Below are 18,280 nucleotides of genomic sequence, written 5' to 3'. Positions count from 1 at the left end.
ATAAGATCAAGCGTTCAATCTACAAGCAGTCAGCCGCAGAGAAATTAGATTTGAATGCTGGAACGGACCTTGGCCTCTAGTTATCAAGCCGTCAACTGCAAATACGCTGGAATTCCGCAGCGTATTTGTGGCGATGCTGATTCGCCTTAGTTATCAAGCCCTACACACCGGCAAAAGTAGAATTTGGTGACGTAACATATGATCCGCCGGACTCAGTCGAACACAGATCGATTCTTACGTCACTCCAGATGTTTCGAACGCAAGTTCGGCACAATCTGACTACTTTTGCTAGTTATCAAAAAACTTGCAGGTACGCTCTGCACTTTTCCGGCCCAGCGTACCTGATTTTCAATCCACCACCCTGGAGGTGGCGGATCCTATAGGAATCAATGGGAGTCTGACCCTAGCGAAAGTTCATGTTCGCTGCTGCCCGACATCCCATTGATTCCTAAAGGAGTTGTCTGCACCTAACACCCTAACATGTACCCCGAGTCTAAACACCCCTAATCTGTCCCCCCCTTCACCGCCGCAACTAAATAAATGTATTACCCCCTAAACCGTCGCTCCCGGAGCCCACCGCCACCCTAATAAACTGATTAACCCCTAAACCGCCGCTCCCGGACCCCACAGCCACTATAATAAACTGATTAACCCCTAAACCGCTGTTCCCGGACCCCGCTGCCACTATAATAAATATGTTAACCCCTAAACCGTCGCTCCCGGACCCCGTCGCCACCTACATAATACCTAGTCCCCTATCCTGCCCCCCCTACACCGCCGCCACTATAATAAATGTATTAACCCCTATCCTGCCCCCCTACACCGCCGCCACTATAATAAATTTATTAACCCCTATCCTGTCCCCCCTACACCGCCGCAACTATAATAAAATTATTAACCCCTAAACCTAAGTCTAACCCTAACACCCCCCTAACTTAAATAATAATTAAATACATCTAAATATTATAACTCTTATTAAATAAATTAATCCTATTTAAAACTAAATACTTACCTTTAAAATAAACCCTAATATAGCTACAATATAAATAATAATTATATTGTATCTATTTTAGGATTTATTTTTATTTTACAGGCAAATTTCAATTTATTTTAACTAGGTACAATAGCTATTAAATAGTTATTAACTATTTAATAGCTACCTAGTTAAAATAAAGAGAAATTTACCTGTAAAATAAAAAGTAACCTAAGTTACAATTACACCTAACACTACACTATCATTAAATAAATTATTCCTATTTAAAACTAAATACTTACCTGTAAAATAAACCCTAAGATAGCTACAATGTAAATAATAATTACATTATAGCTATTTTAGGATTTAAATGTATTTTACAGGTAACTTTGTATTTATTTTAGTTAGAATAGTTATTAAATAGTTATTAACTATATAATAATTACCTAGCTAAAAGAAATACAAAATTACCTGTAAAATAAATCCTAACATAAGTTACAATTAAACCTAACACTACACTATCATTAAATTAATTAAATAAATTGCCTACAAATAACTACAATTAAATAAACTAACTAAAGTTCAAAAAATAAAAAAAAACTAAGTTACAAAAAATAAAACAAATAAGTTACAAACATTTAAAAAATATTACAACAATTTTAAGCTACTTACACCTAATCTAATCCCCCTAATAAAATAACAAAGCCCCCCAAAATAAAAAAATGCTCTACCCTATTCTACATTAAAAAGTTAACAGCTCTATTACCTTACCAACCCTTAAAAGGGCCTTTTGCGGGGGATGCCCCAAAGAATTCAGCTTGTTTGCCTGTAAAAATAAAATACAACCCCCCAACATTAAAACCCACCACCCATACCCCTACTCTAACCCAAACCCCCCTTAAATAAACCTAACACTACCCCCCTGAAGATCATCCTACTTTTAGCCGTCTTCAGCCAGCCGACCACCGATGGAACAGAAGAAGACATCCGGAGCGGCAGAAGTCATCATCCAAGGGGCGCTGAAGAAGTCTTCCATCCGATTGAAGTCATCATCCAGGCGGCGTCTTCAATCTTCATCCATCCGGAGTGGAGCCATCTTCAGACGAGCCGATCAGCCAATAGAATGCAAGATCAATCAGATTGGCTGATTGGATCAGCCAATCGGATTGAACTTCAATCTGATTGGCTGATTCAATCAGCCAATCAGATTTTCCTACCTTAATTCCGATTGGCTGATAGAATCCTATCAGCCAATCGGAATTCCAGGGACACCATCTTGGATGACGTCACTTAAAGGAACCGTCATTCGTCGTTCAGTCGTTGGTGGAAGAAGATGGCTCCGCGTCGGCTCGTCTGAAGATGGCTCCGCTCCGCTCCGGATGGATGAAGATTGAAGACGCCGTCTGGATGATGACTTCAATCGGATGGAAGACTTCTTCAGCGCCGCCTGGATGTTGACTTCAGTCGGATGGAAGACTTCTTCAGCGCCCCTTGGATGATGACTTCTGCCGCTCCGGATGTCTTCTTCTGTTCCATTGGTGGTCGGCTGGCTGAAGACGGCTAAAGGTAGGATGATCTTCAGGGGGGTAGTGTTAGGTTTATTTAAGGGGGGTTTGGGTTAGAGTAGGGGTATGTGGGTGGTGGGTTTTAATGTTGGGGGGGTTGTATTGTATTTTTACAGGCAAAAGAGCTGAATTCTTTGGGGCATGCCCCGCAAAAGGCCCTTTTAAGGGCTGGTAAGGTAATAGAGCTATTAACTTTTTAATGTAGAATAGGGTAGGACATTTTTTTATTTTGGGGGGCTTTGTTATTTTATTAGGGGGCTTAGATTAGGTGTAAGTAGCTTAAAATTGTTGTAATATTTTTGAAATGTTTGTAACTTATTTTTTTTATTTTTTGTAACTTAGTTTTTTTTTATTTTTTGTACTTTAGTTAGTTTATTTAATTGTATTTAATTGTAGTTATTTGTAGGTAATTTATTTAATTAATTTAATGATAGTGTAGTGTTAGGTTTAATTGTAACTTAGGTTAGGATTTATTTTACAGGTAATTTTGTATTTCTTTTAGCTAGGTAGCTATTAAATAGTTAATAACTATTTAATAAATATTCTAACTAGCTATATACAACTAACTAGCTATACAAAGTTGCCTGTAAAATAAATTTAAATCCTAAAATAGCTATCTTAGGGTTTATTTTACAGGTAAGTATTTAGTTTTAAATAGCAATTATTTATTTAATGATAGTGTAGTGTTAATTGTAACTTAGGTTAGTTTTTATTTTACAGGTAAATTTTTCTTTATTTTAACTAGGTAGCTATTAAATAGTTAATAACTATTTAATAGCTATTGTACTTGTACCTAGTTAAAATAAATTGAAATTTGCCTGTAAAATAAAAATAAATCCTAAGATAGCTACAATATAATTATTATTTATATTGTAGCTATATTAGGGTTTATTTTAAAGGTAAGTATTTAGTTTTAAATAGGATTAATTTAGTTAATAAGAGTTATAATATTTAGATGTATTTAATTAATATTTAAGTTAGGGGGGTGTTAGGGTTAGGGTTAGACTTAGGTTTAGGGGTTAATAAGTTTATTATAGGTTGCGGCGGTATAGGGGGGCAGGATAGGGGTTAATAAATTTATTATAGGTGGCGACGGTGTAGGGGGGGCAGATTAGGGGTTAATAAGTTTAATATAGGTGGCGGCTGGGTCCGGGAGCGGCGGTTTAGGGGTTAAAGAATTTATTTAGTTGCGACGGGGTCCCGGATCGGCAGGATAGGGGTTAATACATTTATTATAGGTGGCAGCGGTATAGGGGGGCAGGATAGGGATTACTAGGTATAATGTAGGTGGCGGTGGGCTCCGGGAGCGGCGGTTTAGGGGTAAATACATTTATTATAGTTGCGGCGGGGTCCGGGAGCGGCGGTTTAGGGGTTAATAACTTTATTTAGTTGCGGGGGGCTCTGGGGGCGCCGGTATAGGGGGTAGAACAGTGTAGTTTAGTGTGGGTGCTTAGTGACAGGCTAGCAATAAAGGTGTAAAAAAGCGAAGAGCAGCGAGATCGGATGAGTGATAACTATCACAGTCCGCTGCTATCACAGTCCGCTGCTCATCGCCCCATACTTGGTGTGCGGCTTTTTGACAGCTTTATTGAAAACTTCAGGCGTATTGGGGCCGGCGATGGCAGGTAAGTAGACACATTGATAACTAGAGGCCCTTGAATCAGAAGGTCCTGTCTCAATGGCAGAGTCCATGGTGGAAGAGATGACATGTCCACCAGGTCTGCATACCAAGTCCTGCGTGGCCACGCAGGTGCTATCAAAATCACCGAAGCTCTCTCCTGTTTGATTCTGGCAATCAAACGAGGAAGGAGAGGAAATGGTGGAAACACATAAGCCAGGTTGAATGACCAGGGTACTGCTAGAGCCATCTATCAGTACTGCCTGAGGATCTCTTGACCTGGACCCGTAACGAGGAAGTTTGGCGTTCTGACGAGACGCCATCAGATCCAATTCTGGTGTGCCCCATTGCCGAATCAATTTTGCAAACACCTCCGGATGGAGTTCCCACTCCCCCGGATGAAAAGTCTGACGACTTAGAAAATCCGCTTCCTAGTTCTCCACTCCTGGGATATAGATTGCTGATAGATGGCAAGAGTGAGTCTCTGCCCATCGAATTATTTTGGTAACCTCTATCATCGCTAGAGAACTCTTTGTTCCCCCCTGATGATTGATATATTCTACAGTCGTGATATTGTCAGACTTGAATCTTATGAATCTGGCCGACGGCAGCTGAGGCCACGCCTGAAGCACGTTGAATATCGCTCTCAGTTCTAGAATATTTATCGGGAGGAGAGCCTCCTCCTGAGTCCACAATCCCTGTGCTTTCAGGGAATTCCAGACTGCACCCCAGCCCAATAGGCTGGCGTCCGTCGTCACTATGACCCATGCTGGCCTGCAGAAACACATTCCCTTGGACAGATGATGCTGTGACAACCACCAAAGAAGAGAGTCTCTGGTCTCTTGGTCCAGATTTATCTGAGGAGATAAATCTGCATAATCTCCATTCCACTGTTTGAGCATGCAAAGTTGCAGTGGTCTGAGATGCAAGCGAACAAACGGAACTATGTCCATTGTCGCTACCATTAAGCCGATTACCTCCATACACTGAGCCACTGATGGGCGCGGAATGGAATGAAGAGCTCGGCAGATGGATACATTTTTTGATTTCCTGACCTCTGTCAGAAAAATTTTCATGTCCACCGAATCTATCAGAGTTCCCAGGAAAGGAACTCTTGTGAGAGGGATAAGTGAACTCTTTTGTACGTTCACCTTCCACCCGTGAGATCTTAGAAAAGCCACCACAATGTCCATGTGAGACTTGGCTAGTTGGTAAGTCGACGCCTGAATTAAGATATTGTCCAGATAAGGCGCCACAGCTATGCCCCGCGGCCTTAGAACCACCAGAAGGGACCCTAGCACCTTTGTGAAAATCCTGGGAGCTGTGGCCAACCCGAAGGGAAGAGCCACAAACTGGTAATGCTTGTCCAAAAAGGTGAACCGGAGGAATTGGTGATGATCTTTGTGGATAGGAATGTGTAGATACACATCCTTTAAGTCCACGGTGGTCATATATTGGCCCTCCTGGATCATTGGCAAAATAGTCCGAATGGTCTCCATCTTGAAGGATGGGACTCTGATGAATTTGTTTAGGATCTTGAGATCCAAAATTGGTCTGAAGGTTCCCTCTTTTTTGGGAACCACAAACAGATTGGAGTAGAACCCTTGCCCCTGTTCTGTTTTCGGAACTGGGCAGATCACTCCCATGGTATATAGGTCCTCTACACAGCGTAAGAATGCCTCTCTTTTTGTCAGGTTTAGAGACAATTGAGAAAGATGGAATCTCCCCCTTGGGGGAGAATCTTTGAAATCTAGAAGATACCCCTGGGTTACTATATCTAAAGCCCAGGAGTCCTGAACATCTCTTGCCCAAGCCTGAGCGAAGAGAGAAAGTCTGCCCCCTACTAGAACCGGTCCCGGATCGGGGGCTACCCCTTGTGGCTGTCTTGGTGGCAGCAGCGGGCTTCTTGGCCTGTTTACCCTTGTTCCAAGTCTGGTTAGGTCTCCAGACTGACTTAGAGCAAAATTCCCCTCTTGCTTTGCGGCAGTTTAAGAGGTAGAAAGGAACGAAAATTATTTTGTTTGGTCCTCATCTAATTCGTCTTATCCTGAAAGGGATGGCTAAAAGCTTAGATTTTGATGACACATCAGCAGACCAGGACTTAAGCCATAACGCTCTACGCGCTAAAATGGCAAAACCTGAATTCTTCGCTGCTAATTTAGCCAATTGAAAAGCGGCATCTGTAATGAAAGAATTAGCTAGCTTGAGAGCCCTAATTCTATCTAGAATATCATCTAATGGGGTCTCAACCTGAAGAGCCTCTTCTAGAGCCTCAAACCAAAAGGATGCTGCAGTAGTTACAGGAACAATGCACGCTACAGGTTGGAGAAGAAAACCTTGGTGAACAAATATTTTCTTCAGAAGACCCTCTAATTTTTTATCCATAGGATCTTTGAAAGGACCTCAATAGGTATAGTTGTACGCTTAGCCAGGGTAGAAATAGCTCCCTCCACCTTAGGGGACCGTCTGCTACGAGTCCCGCACGGTGTCAGATATGGGAAACATTTTCTTAAAAGTAGGAGGGGGAGCGAACGGAATACCTGGTCTATCCCACTCCTTAGTAACATTTTCCGAAATCCTCTTAGGGACCGGAAAAACATCAGTGTAGGCAGGAACCTCTAGGAATCTGTCCATTTTACACAATTTATCTGGAACTACAATAGGGTCACAATCATCCAGTCGCTAAAACCTCCCTGAGCAATAAGCGGAGGTGTTCTAGTTTAAATTTAAAAGCCGTCATATCTGAATCTCTCTGAGGGAACATATTTCCTGAATCAGAAATCTGTCCCTCAGCCAGCAAATCCCTCGCTTCAGAACATTGTGAGGGTATATCGGATATGGCTAATAAAGCGTTAGAGGGCTCAGCGTTTGTTCTCACACCAGACCTACTTTGCTTCCCCTGCAACCCAGGCAGCTTAGATAAAACCTCTGTGAGGGTAGTATTCATAACTAAGGCCATATCTTGCAGGGTGAAAGAATTAGACGCACTAGAAGTACTTGGTGTCTCTTGTGCAGGCGTTAACGGTTGTGACACTTGGGAAGAATTAGATGGCAAAACCTGATTCTCTTCTGACTGAGAATCCTCCTGCGACATACTTTTAGTAGCTAAAATATGGTCTTTACAATTTATTGATCTTTTAGTGCATGAGGGACACATTCTAAGTGGAGGTTCCACAATGGCTTCTAAACATATTGAACATTGACTTTCCTCAATGTCAGACATGTTGAACAGGCTAGTAATGACTACAAACAAGCATGAAAACACTTTATTTAGTGAAAAAAATAACACTCTTAAAAAACGGTACTGTGCCTTTAAGAGAAAAAAAAGTATACACATTCTGCAAAACAGTCTAAACATGCACCAATTTTTTCAAAATTTTGTATGTAGACCCACTATAGGTAGTTAAGATTGCACCACAGAAAATTTTAACAATTAACCCCTTAATTTCCAAACCGGATCGAAATTATTTTATCACCTCTTTCACTTTACCCTTCCTAATACTTAGAGTAGGCAAAGAGAATGACTGGGGGTGGAGCTAGGGGAGGAGCTATATAGACAGCTCTGCTGTGGTGCTCTTTGCCACTTCCTGTAGGGAAGGATAATATCCCACAAGTAAAGGATGAATCCGTGGACTCGTATTACCTTTATAGAAGAAAAAAAAAATTCTAAAAAATAATTATTGCAGTAGAATGTCCCTTTAAGCCACTCAAAATTATTGCAAACTTTACTATATTTACTGATTAGCTGTTCTGTTCTTTTATGATAATGTTTATGGGGACAATAAAGTATGACAGAAAGTTATCAAGGTAGCCCAAATATAGCTCTCTGTATATTCCAGCAGCCACGCTTTTATGATTTTCAGTAAATTATAGTAATTTGATTTTGATAATATGATCCATATTACTTTCTCATCACCATTTTATTATCCATAATGACATCTATTAAGCTAGTGTTTGTTCTATTTTGTTAAAAAAAAAACGTGAAGTTAAAGTTAAACAACTTCATCAATTTTGTTTCATTCTCTTGGTTTACTTTGTTAAAAGTGAGCTCAGGAGCATGCACGTGTCTTTAGCCATCTAGCAGCAGTGTTTGCTGCATTGTTAAAAGCAATGCTATACATAGTTGCAAACATTGCTTCCTTAGAATGCTAAAGACGTGCACAATCATAAGCTCCTATTAGCCTATCGAGCTTTACTCTTCCACACAAGATACCAAGAGAACAAAGCAAATTTGATAATAGATGTACATTGGAAAGTGGTTTAAAATTGCACGTTTTATCTGCATAATTAATGTTTATTTTTACTTTACTGGCCAACTGTAGTATTTGCTTAAATCACAAAAAGCTAGATTAAAAGTAGTGCGTTAAATTTAGCGTGGGCTCGATATGTTAAAGTAGTATTACAAGATAAAAGTAAACGAGTTTGCTTGAGGGTAATCAAATTTAACGTTTGTTATGTTAGTTAAAATAAAAAATGCACCAACCTCAACATAAATACATTAAAATGAACAGTTACACACATAATACCAACATCTGATAAAAAATAGTCATACAAATATGGATAGACTGTTTTTCATTCATGTAATTAGCAAGAGTCCATGAGCTAGTGACATATGGGATATACATTCCTACCAGGAGGGGCAAAGTTTCCCAAACCTTAAAATGCCTATAAATACACCCCTCACCACACCCACAATTCAGTTTTACAAACTTTGCCTCCCATGGAGGTGGTGAAGTAAGTTTGTGCTAGATTCTACGTTGATATGCGCTTCGCAGCAGGCTGGAGCCCGGTTTTCCTCTCAGAGTGCAGTGAATGTCAGAGGGATGTGAATTTGAATTCAATGTTCTCCTTCTACAGGATCTATTTCATAGGTTCTCTGTTATCGGTCGTAGAGATTCATCTCTTACCTCCCTTTTCAGATCGACGATATACTCTTATATACCATTACCTCTACTGATTCTCGTTTCAGTACTGGTTTGGCTATCTACTATATGTAGATGAGTGTCTTAGGATAAGTAAGTCTTATTTTATTATGACACTCTAAGCTATGGTTGGGCACTTTCTATGTAAAGTTCTAAATATATGTCTTTAAACTTATATTTGCCATGATTCAGGATAATCAGTATTCCTTTAAAATTCAGACTGTCAGTTTCATTATTTGGGATAATGCATTTTAATTCAATTTATTTTTCTTTACCTTGAAAATTTTCAATTTATCATTTTTCCCTGTGTGCTGTTAGGCTCGCGGGGGCAGAAAATGTTTCTTTTTATTGCGTCATTCTTGGCGCTGACTTTTTTGGCGCAAAAATTTCATCATTTCCGGCGCCGTAGTTGACACCAGAAGTTGTATTCTGTTAATACGTCATTTTTGACGCATGTGTATTCAGACATTTTTTTGCGCCAAAAAATGTGGGCGTCGGTTCTGGCATCAGAGGATGTGGCGTCATACTTGGCGCCAAATATATGGGCGTTGTATTTAGCGCCAATAATGTGGGCGTCATATTTGGCGCCAAAAAATGTGGGCGTATTTTTTGTTTCACTTTTTTTCCTCACATTATTTAAACCTCACTTTTTTATTGCTTCTGGTTTCTAGAAGCTTATTATTTTGCATTCTTTTCCCATTCCTGAAACTGTCATTTAAGGAATTTGATAATTTTGCTTTAAATATTGTTTTTTTCTATTACATATTGCAAGATTTCACTGTTCCTGTTTCAAAACAATCTAAGAGGATTCCTGTTGACTGAGTTCCGTCCTACCAAAGCTAAGTTCATTTATTTTAAATGTTATGAATGTTTATCTTTAGCTATGGTTTGTAATAAGTTATCATGATAAACTTTTACATGCAGAATCCATTAGTATTTATGCTTTATATATTGCCATTCTTTTTACATCTTATGTACAAGAAATATTTAGAAGATTTATAAGAAATATTTTTCTGATTCTATTTTAAAGGCTTTGTCTGACATCGTGCCTTCTAATAAATTACTTCCTGATATTCATCATTTTGTTCAGGTTTTGATTCATATCAAACCTGTCATTAAGCCAATTTCTCCTCCTTGGAGTCTTAATTGGGTTCTGAAGGTTTTTCAGGCTCTTCTATTTGAGCATATGCTTGCTCTGGACATTAATTACTTTCATGGAAAGTATTGTTCTTTTTGGACATCTCTTCAACTAGAACAGTTTTTGAATTATCTGTTCTTTCTTGTGAATCTCTTTTTTCTGATTTTTTTCATCAGGATAAGGTGGTTTTTGCTGTCCTCATTTCAATTCTTACCTAAAGTTGTAAATTCTAACAAACATTAGGGAGGAATTATTGTTTTCCTAAGACTTCTTTGGTGAGATTCTTACTTTCTTTGGATATGGTAAGAGTTGTTGTAATTCTATGTTGAAGCTATTCAGATTTCAGATAGACTTCTAGTCTATTTTTTATCTTTTCTGGTTTTAGGAAGGTCAAAAGCTTCTGCCATTTATTTGGCATCTTGCTTAAACTTTTGATTCATCATGCTTATTTGGAGTCGGGTGGATTCTCGCCTCGGAGGATTACGGCTCATTCTACTAGGTAAGTTTCTACTTCCTGGGCTTTTTAAGAATGAAGCTTCTGTTGATCAGATTTGCAAAGCAATGACTTGGTCTTCTTTGCATACTTTTACTATGTTCTACCATTTTGATGTTTTCTCTTCTTTAGAAGCAGTTTTGGTAGAATGGTACTTCAGGCAGCTGTCTCAGTTTGATTCTTCTGCTTATAATTTCAGTTTTTTTCATTATAAAAATTGAAACTTTTTTGATTTGGGTAGTGGATTAATTTTTCAGCGGAATTGTCTGTCTTTATTTTATCCCTCCCTCTCTAGTGACTCTTGCGTGGAAGTTCCACATCTTGGGTATTTATTATCCCATACGTCACTAGCTCATGGACTCTTGCTAATTACATGAAAGAAAACATAATTTATGTAAGAACTTACCTGATAAATTCATTTCTTTCATATTAGCAAGAGTCCATGAGGCCCACCCTTTTTTGTGGTGGTTATGATTTTTTTGTATAAAGCACAATTATTCCAATTCCTTATTTTTTTTATGCTTTCGCTCCTTTCTTATCACCCCACTTCTTGGCTATTCGTTAAACTGAATTGTGGGTGTGGTGAGGGGTGTATTTATAGGAATTTTAAGGTTTGGGAAACTTTGCCCCTCCTGGTAGGAATGTATATCCCATACGTCACTAGCTCATGGACTCTTGCTAATATGAAAGAAATGAATTTATCAGGTAAGTTCTTACATAAATTATGTTTTTTATAAGGGTTCAAAGGTATATGGTGTATGGCCATGTATTTGACCGCAAAGGGCTATAATATATAAATGTGTGTATGGATACATATATATATATATATATATATATATGTGTGTGTGTATATATATATATATATAAGTGTGTGTATGTATATTCTTGGGTATTTATATTCATACATATATACACATAGAAACACATATATACACACACACACATGTATAGACATATAGGGCCTGATATTCAAAACCTCGCTGCTCAGGCGAGATATTCTAAAAAGTCTCGTTGGTATGGCGAGGCCCTTAAAAAAATTGCTGGTGAATAAGATACTTGAATTAAACCTTTATAAAATTATATACATTAAAGGTAGTTATTGATCAATTTATTTTTTCTTATGCTAACACCTTTGTTTCTAAAGAAGAAATGTCAAACAAATCTCTGCACTCAGTTTCTTATTTGGCTTCAATTGTAAATTGGTCTAATATTCATTCGACATTTGTCTTTCAGAGTCCCACTCATTCAGACATAAAAACAGAAGGAAAGAGTCTGCCGACGTAAGGTCTATAACTTCTCGAAGCAGTGATGGTAAGGGTAATGACATAGGAATGTTTAAATGGGTAGAACTTAAATTGACATTAAACAGTTTAAGATGATAATAAAAAATGAAAAATTGTATATATAAAAAAAAACTCTGCAATATACTTTCATTTTTATTTTGTCACATTTTCTGAAAATTGCATTCTGAAATTGTGAGCTCTTCAGTTCCCGTTAGAAATGGAAGTGCAGAACACTGTTATATTCCACACAGCCATTGGCTGCACACTCTAGTGACCTATTTATAACTGTCCCTAATTGGTCACAGAAGGTAACCTAAGTTACAACATGACAGCTCTGATTGTTTTATAGACACTAAACAGCTAATAAAACTTTAAAATAATACGTTATTCTTAGACTTATATTTTCTTTGAATGCATAATTCTATCTAGCTTTTATTTAGGGCTAGATTACAAGTGGAGTGCTAATTTATCGTGCCTGCAAATTTGCCGTTTGCAGGTGCACGATAAATAACCAGCTATTACAAGTGGCTGGTAATTGCTTCTGCGAGCTTGCAGTAGTAATTAGCGCTTATAAAATTAACCAGAGATCAGATCTCTGGTCAATTTTATAAATATGTGTCCAAAAAAACAGTGTAGTGTATTTTATTAAAAAATAAAAATTGTACCATTTTTATTTTTTCATAAAATAACTACACTAGGCAGTATTTTAGGGTAAAGTTGGCGGGATGGGGTGTTCAAAAAAACCCCCCACTGTCACTGAAAGGTGCCTTTACATTGCAGTCTATGGGGAACTGTGTGTTCCCTATAAATATATATGTTTATATATATATATATATATATATATATATATATATATATATATATATATATTTATGTGTTAATATATGTATATACACATATTAAAACATAAATATATATGTATATAAGTATATACATAGATATTTATATTTGCTGCCACCGCTGCGCTTCTTACCCCCTTTGCTGTGCTTAGGTTCTGAGCTTATGGAAGCTCTCGAGAAATTCTATTGGCTGATTGATTTGAACAGCAAATAGAACTTCAGAAGCTCTCATCCTATTGGCTGTTTTGAACATTGAAGATAGAAGAGGCCGTCTGGATGAAGACTTCTCGCCGCTTGGATGAGGACTTTGTCGCCTGGATGAAGATTGTTCAAGCGTGACTTCAAAAACTGTAAGTGGATCTTGGGGGGTTAGTTAGAGAATTTTTTTAAAGGTTTTTTGGGGTGTGTTTTTTTTTAGTTTAGGGTTTGGGCTTTTCATAAAAGAGCTAAATGCCCTTTTCAGGGCAATGCAAAAGAGCTAAATGCCCATATAAATGCCCTTTTCAGGGCAATGGTTAGCTTAGGTTTATTTAGGTAGTTTTTTTTTTATTTTGTGGGTTTGGGGGGGGTGGGGGTTTATAATGTTAGTGGGACTTTTTTTTCAGGTGAAAGAGCTGTTTAACTTAGGGCAAAGCCCTACAAAAGGCCCTTTCAAGGGCTATTGGTAGTTTATTATAGATTAGCACCTAGATTACGAGTTTTGCGTTAGGAGGGGTGGGGTGCTAATGAGCAGTTTAAGCTCACCGCTCACTTACAGACAGCGCTGGTATTACGGGTTTTTACAAACCCAGCGTTAACTGCAAAAAAGTGAGATAAGAGAAAAATTTAGCTCCACATCTAACCTCAATACCAGTGCTGCTTATGTTAGCGGTGAGCTGGTAAAACGTGCTTGTGCATGATTTCCCCATAGGAATCAATGGGGGAGAGCCGGCTGAAAAAAAAACTAACACCTGCAAAAAAGCAGAGTAAAGCTTCTAACGCAGCCCCATTGATTTCTATGGGGAAATACTTTTTATGTCTACACCTAACACCCTAACATGAACCCCAAAAAAACAAAAAAAATAAAACTACCATTACAAAAAAATAAAAAACACTAAAATTTACAAAAAATAAAAAAAACTACCATTACAAAAAATAACAACTAAATTATCCAAAATAATAAAAACGTTTTTTATTCTAATACCCTTTTAAAAAAATAAAAAACTCACCCACCCAAAAAAGCCTAATCTAAAATAAACTACCAAGGGCCTTTTTGTGCGCCCTTAAAAGGGCCTTTTGTAGGGCATTGCCCCAAAGTAATCAGCTCTTTTACCTGTAAAAAAAAAGTACAAATACCCCCCCAACATTAAAACCCACCACCCACACAATCAACCCTATTCTAAAACCCACCCAATCCCCCCTTCAAAAAAAAAACCTAACACTAACCCCTTGAAGATCACCCTACCATGAAACGTCTTCACCCAACCGGGCAGAAGTGGTCCTCCAGACGGGCAGAAGTCTTCATCCAAGCCGGGCAGAAGAGGTACTCCAGACGAGCAGAAGTCTTCATCCAGACGGCATCTTCTATCTTCATCCATCTGGCGCAGAGCGGGTCCATCTTCAAGACATCCGACGCGGAGCATCCTCTTCATCTGGAGTCTTCTTACTAAATGACGGTACCTTTAAGTGACGTCATCCAAGATGGCGTCCTTTCAATTCCGATTGGCTGATAGAGTTCAGCCAATCGGAATTAAGGTAGAAAAAATCCTATTGGCTGATGCAATCAGCCAATAGTATTGAAGTTCAATCCTATTGGCTGATCCAATCAGTCAATAGGATTGAGCTGGCATTCTATTGGCTGTTCCAATCAGCCAATAGAATGCAAGCTCAATCCTATTAGCTGATTGCATCGGCCAATAGGATTTTTTCTATCTTAATTCCGATTGGCTGATAGAATTCTATCAGCCAATCGGAATTGAAGGGACGTCATCTTGGATGACGTCACTTAAAGGTACCGTCATTTAGTAAGAAGACTCCGGATGAAGAGGATGCTCCACGTCGGATGTCTTGAATATGGATGAAGATAGAAGATGCCGTCTGGATGAAGACTTCTGCTTGTCTGGAGGACCTCTTCTGCCCGGCTTGGATGAAGACTTCTGCCCATCTGGAGGACCACTTCTGCCCGGTTGGGCGAAGACATCTCATGGTAGGGTGATCTTCAAGGGGTTAGTGTTAGTTTTTTTTAAGGGGGATTGGGTGGGTTTTAGAGTAGGGTTGGTTGTGTCGGTGGTGGGTTTTAATGTTGGGGGGGTATTTGTACTTTTTTTTACAGGTAAAATTGCTGATTACTTTGGGGCAATGCCCTGCAAAAGGCCCTTTTAAGGGCTATTTGTAATTTAGTGTGGGGTAGGGCTTTTTTTATTTTGGGGGGCTTTTTTATTTTGTTAGGGGGATTAGGTGTAATTAGTTTAAAAATCTGGTAATTATTTTATTATTTTCTGTAATTTAGTGTTGTTTTTTTTCGTACTTTAGATAATTTTATTTAATTGTAATTAATTGTATTTAATTTAGGTAATTAATTTAATTGTAGTGTAGTGTTAGGTGTAATTGTAACTTAGGTTAGGTTTTATTTTACAGGTAAATGTGTCTTTATTTTAGCTAGGTAGTTAATAACTATTTAATAACTATTGTACCTAGTTAAAATAAATACAAAGTTGCCTGTAAAATAAAAATAAACCCTAAGATAGCTACAATGTAACTATTAGTTTTATTGTAGCTATCTTAGGGTTTATTTTATAGGTAAGTTTTTAGTTTTAAATAGGAATAATTTAGTGAATTGTAGTAATTTTATTTAGATTTATTTAAATTATATTTAAGTTAGGGGGGTTAGGGTTAGACTTAGGTTTAGGGGTTAATACATTTAGAATAGTGTCAGCGATGGGGGCGGCAGATTAGGGGTTAATAAATGTAATAAGTCAGCATCAACATTCATACAAAAATTCCACAATACACCATTGTCGACAAAACGGTATTGATCTCTAGGTTCACTCTGAGTGATATTAATGTGCAAGCGTGCAGTGATTCTAAATAATGTGTATATATGCTGTGTGCATAAGAAAATATAGATGACTTCACTTTCAACTCTTGATTCGTATCAGATCCAGGTATACACAATGTAAGTGACGTTTCAGTAGAAAAGATTTTCAAGATGTAAGTGAACAAACAGAGCATATGAAACAACCGGTATAACTTCACTGTTATGTTAATTCACAGGTACAGTCTATGACAAGAGTTTCCTTTTTGTCTTTTCCACAAAGCTCAAATTTGCTCTTCATACAGTTCAAACACTTTACTCCCACACCGGACAATACCTTATAACTTCAGACTGTTCGTCCTGTCGGTCCTACTCAATGCAGGGAGGGGAAGCGTGATACTGGCAAGCTCTGTTACTCTCCTTGTGTTTAGGAACGCTGTACGCACCTGGTGTTCAGCTCGATTGATTGCACGTTTACCAGCAGCACTAACACTTGCACTATCACCTCAGAGACTAGGCTGGATGCACAATCCTTTCAGTACAGCGATTTCCCAACGCTGAAATAACGAACAACATAGCCACTTTGATGGAAAGGATTGCAAGCTGCACAAAAGATGGATAATTAAAAAAATAACAATTTATTGGTTACAATTTAAAAATATTTAGCACACATCATAGTAGTTCACCCAAGCACACAGGAGAGGCTGCTCTCCGACGCGTTTCCTGCTACAAAAAGCACTTCATCAGGGATAGCAGCTGATTCCCTGTACTGCCATTTATACCGGTAAATGCAATTTAACCCCTTCGGCACCTTAACACATTTTTATTTATCACAGCAACATGTGATGTGTTATGGGTAGGTGAATATCAATTTATTTTTAGTGTCAGAAGGGCCACATTATTACCGGACTAAATGGCTTATATTTATACTCTATTTAAGAACATAGGTAATAGAAATAACAAAAAATAAAGAATAAAAACAATGTTGTACTATTCTAGATGTTAGATAAAGAGAAAAGTTGGCATAATTCAATTATAGGGTAAACTTATTATATAAAAAGATGAATATTTATATACCATGAGAAAGAAATTCAGCAACCTAGATGCAGTCTGTTATTAGTTGCATTTTATTTTTTATATTTATTATTATTATTATTTTGTCCTATTTAATGCAAATATAACAAAATAACAAAGTTTTTATGTGTCTTGTTATACATATATTTATATATTGGCTTCCTGCATATATTAACTGTAAGGTTCTGTATGCCCTACTAGTTACATATAAGGTTACATAATACTAAGTTAAAGGATAGTTATTGAAAACCTGGTTCAACATAATTATATCTATATATCTGTGTATAGTTTAAGGTCCCAAATTTTATTCATTCCTTTAGGGTTGCCAGTTTCTAATTTAAAGATCCAGAAGGCTTCTTTTTTATTTAATTTAGCTAGCCTATCCCCTCCTGTATTAAGTTTGGGAATCCTATCTATTACTTGGAATTGAAAATATGACAGAATTTGTGCAAGCATAGCTTTAGTATATGAATGGCCTACTCGATGTCTCGCAAAATGCCTGGCCACCGGTGTTTTAGGGTCTAAAGCTTCCAGAGACAGGAGATGTTCTCGTATACGATCCTTTATGGGTCTTATAGTTCTTCCTGTGTACTGACAGCCACACAATTTGCAGGAGATCAAGTAGACCACATAGTCAGACTGGCAAGTAAAATGTCTGTAAATTCGAAATTCACATTTAGTAGTGTGGGACACAAAAAAATCGCCTGGTTTCACATATTGACAAGACTTGCAAGGTTTAACTCCACACTTAAAGGTCCCATTCTCAGGTCTCAGCCAACTTTCTGTCCTAGGCATAGATAGTATACCTGATTCTGAGAAGTTCCTATTTACATATTGACTCAACGTCTTAGCCCGCCTAGAGACAAATTTGACCCCATTAGTTGAAATATTAGTTAGTGTAGGTTCTTTCTCCAAAATGGGAAGATATCTTTTGACTATGTTACATATTTTGTTATATTGTTGGCTATATTGTGTAGAGAATACAATAGTCTCCTCAGAGTTCTTAGTTCTAGATTTATGTTTGTCCTGGAGTAATTCATTCCTATCCATTAGCCTTACATTCTCCTGTGTGGTAATTAAGAGATTCTTGTTATATCCTCTCTTCGCTAGACGTGCTTTTAAAAGATTTGCATGTTTGTCATAATCTCTAATATCGCTACAATTCCTGCGTAACCTCATGAATTGGCCTTTAGGGATGGCCATTTTTAAATGTTTAGGATGGTTAGACTCAGCTCTTAAGATGGTGTTTCCAGCTATTTTCTTTCTGTATGCCTCCATAGCTACTGTTTGACCCTCTTCCTCTATTTTAATCGTTAGATCAAGAAAGCTGATGCTTTCTTTACTCCAACTATAGGTAAATTT

At 37.8% G+C, this 18,280-nt stretch overlaps 1 protein-coding gene across 1 annotated transcript in view; it reads left to right on the top strand.

Annotated features, from left to right (window-relative positions):
- The window catches only part of PDE8B (phosphodiesterase 8B), a 493,644-nt gene that overhangs the window by 386,761 nt on the left and 88,603 nt on the right, over positions 1 to 18,280 (top strand). The window contains exon 12 of the mRNA XM_053701380.1: positions 11,943 to 12,020. Coding sequence (XP_053557355.1) covers positions 11,943 to 12,020 — 78 coding nt within the window. The remainder of the gene's footprint in view (positions 1 to 11,942; positions 12,021 to 18,280) is intronic.

This window comes from Bombina bombina, chromosome 2 (genome assembly GCF_027579735.1).
Source record: "Bombina bombina isolate aBomBom1 chromosome 2, aBomBom1.pri, whole genome shotgun sequence".
Classification (NCBI taxonomy): domain Eukaryota; kingdom Metazoa; phylum Chordata; class Amphibia; order Anura; family Bombinatoridae; genus Bombina; species Bombina bombina.
Note: the sequence above shows the minus strand (reverse complement) of the source record. Positions and strands in the feature narration are given on the sequence as shown.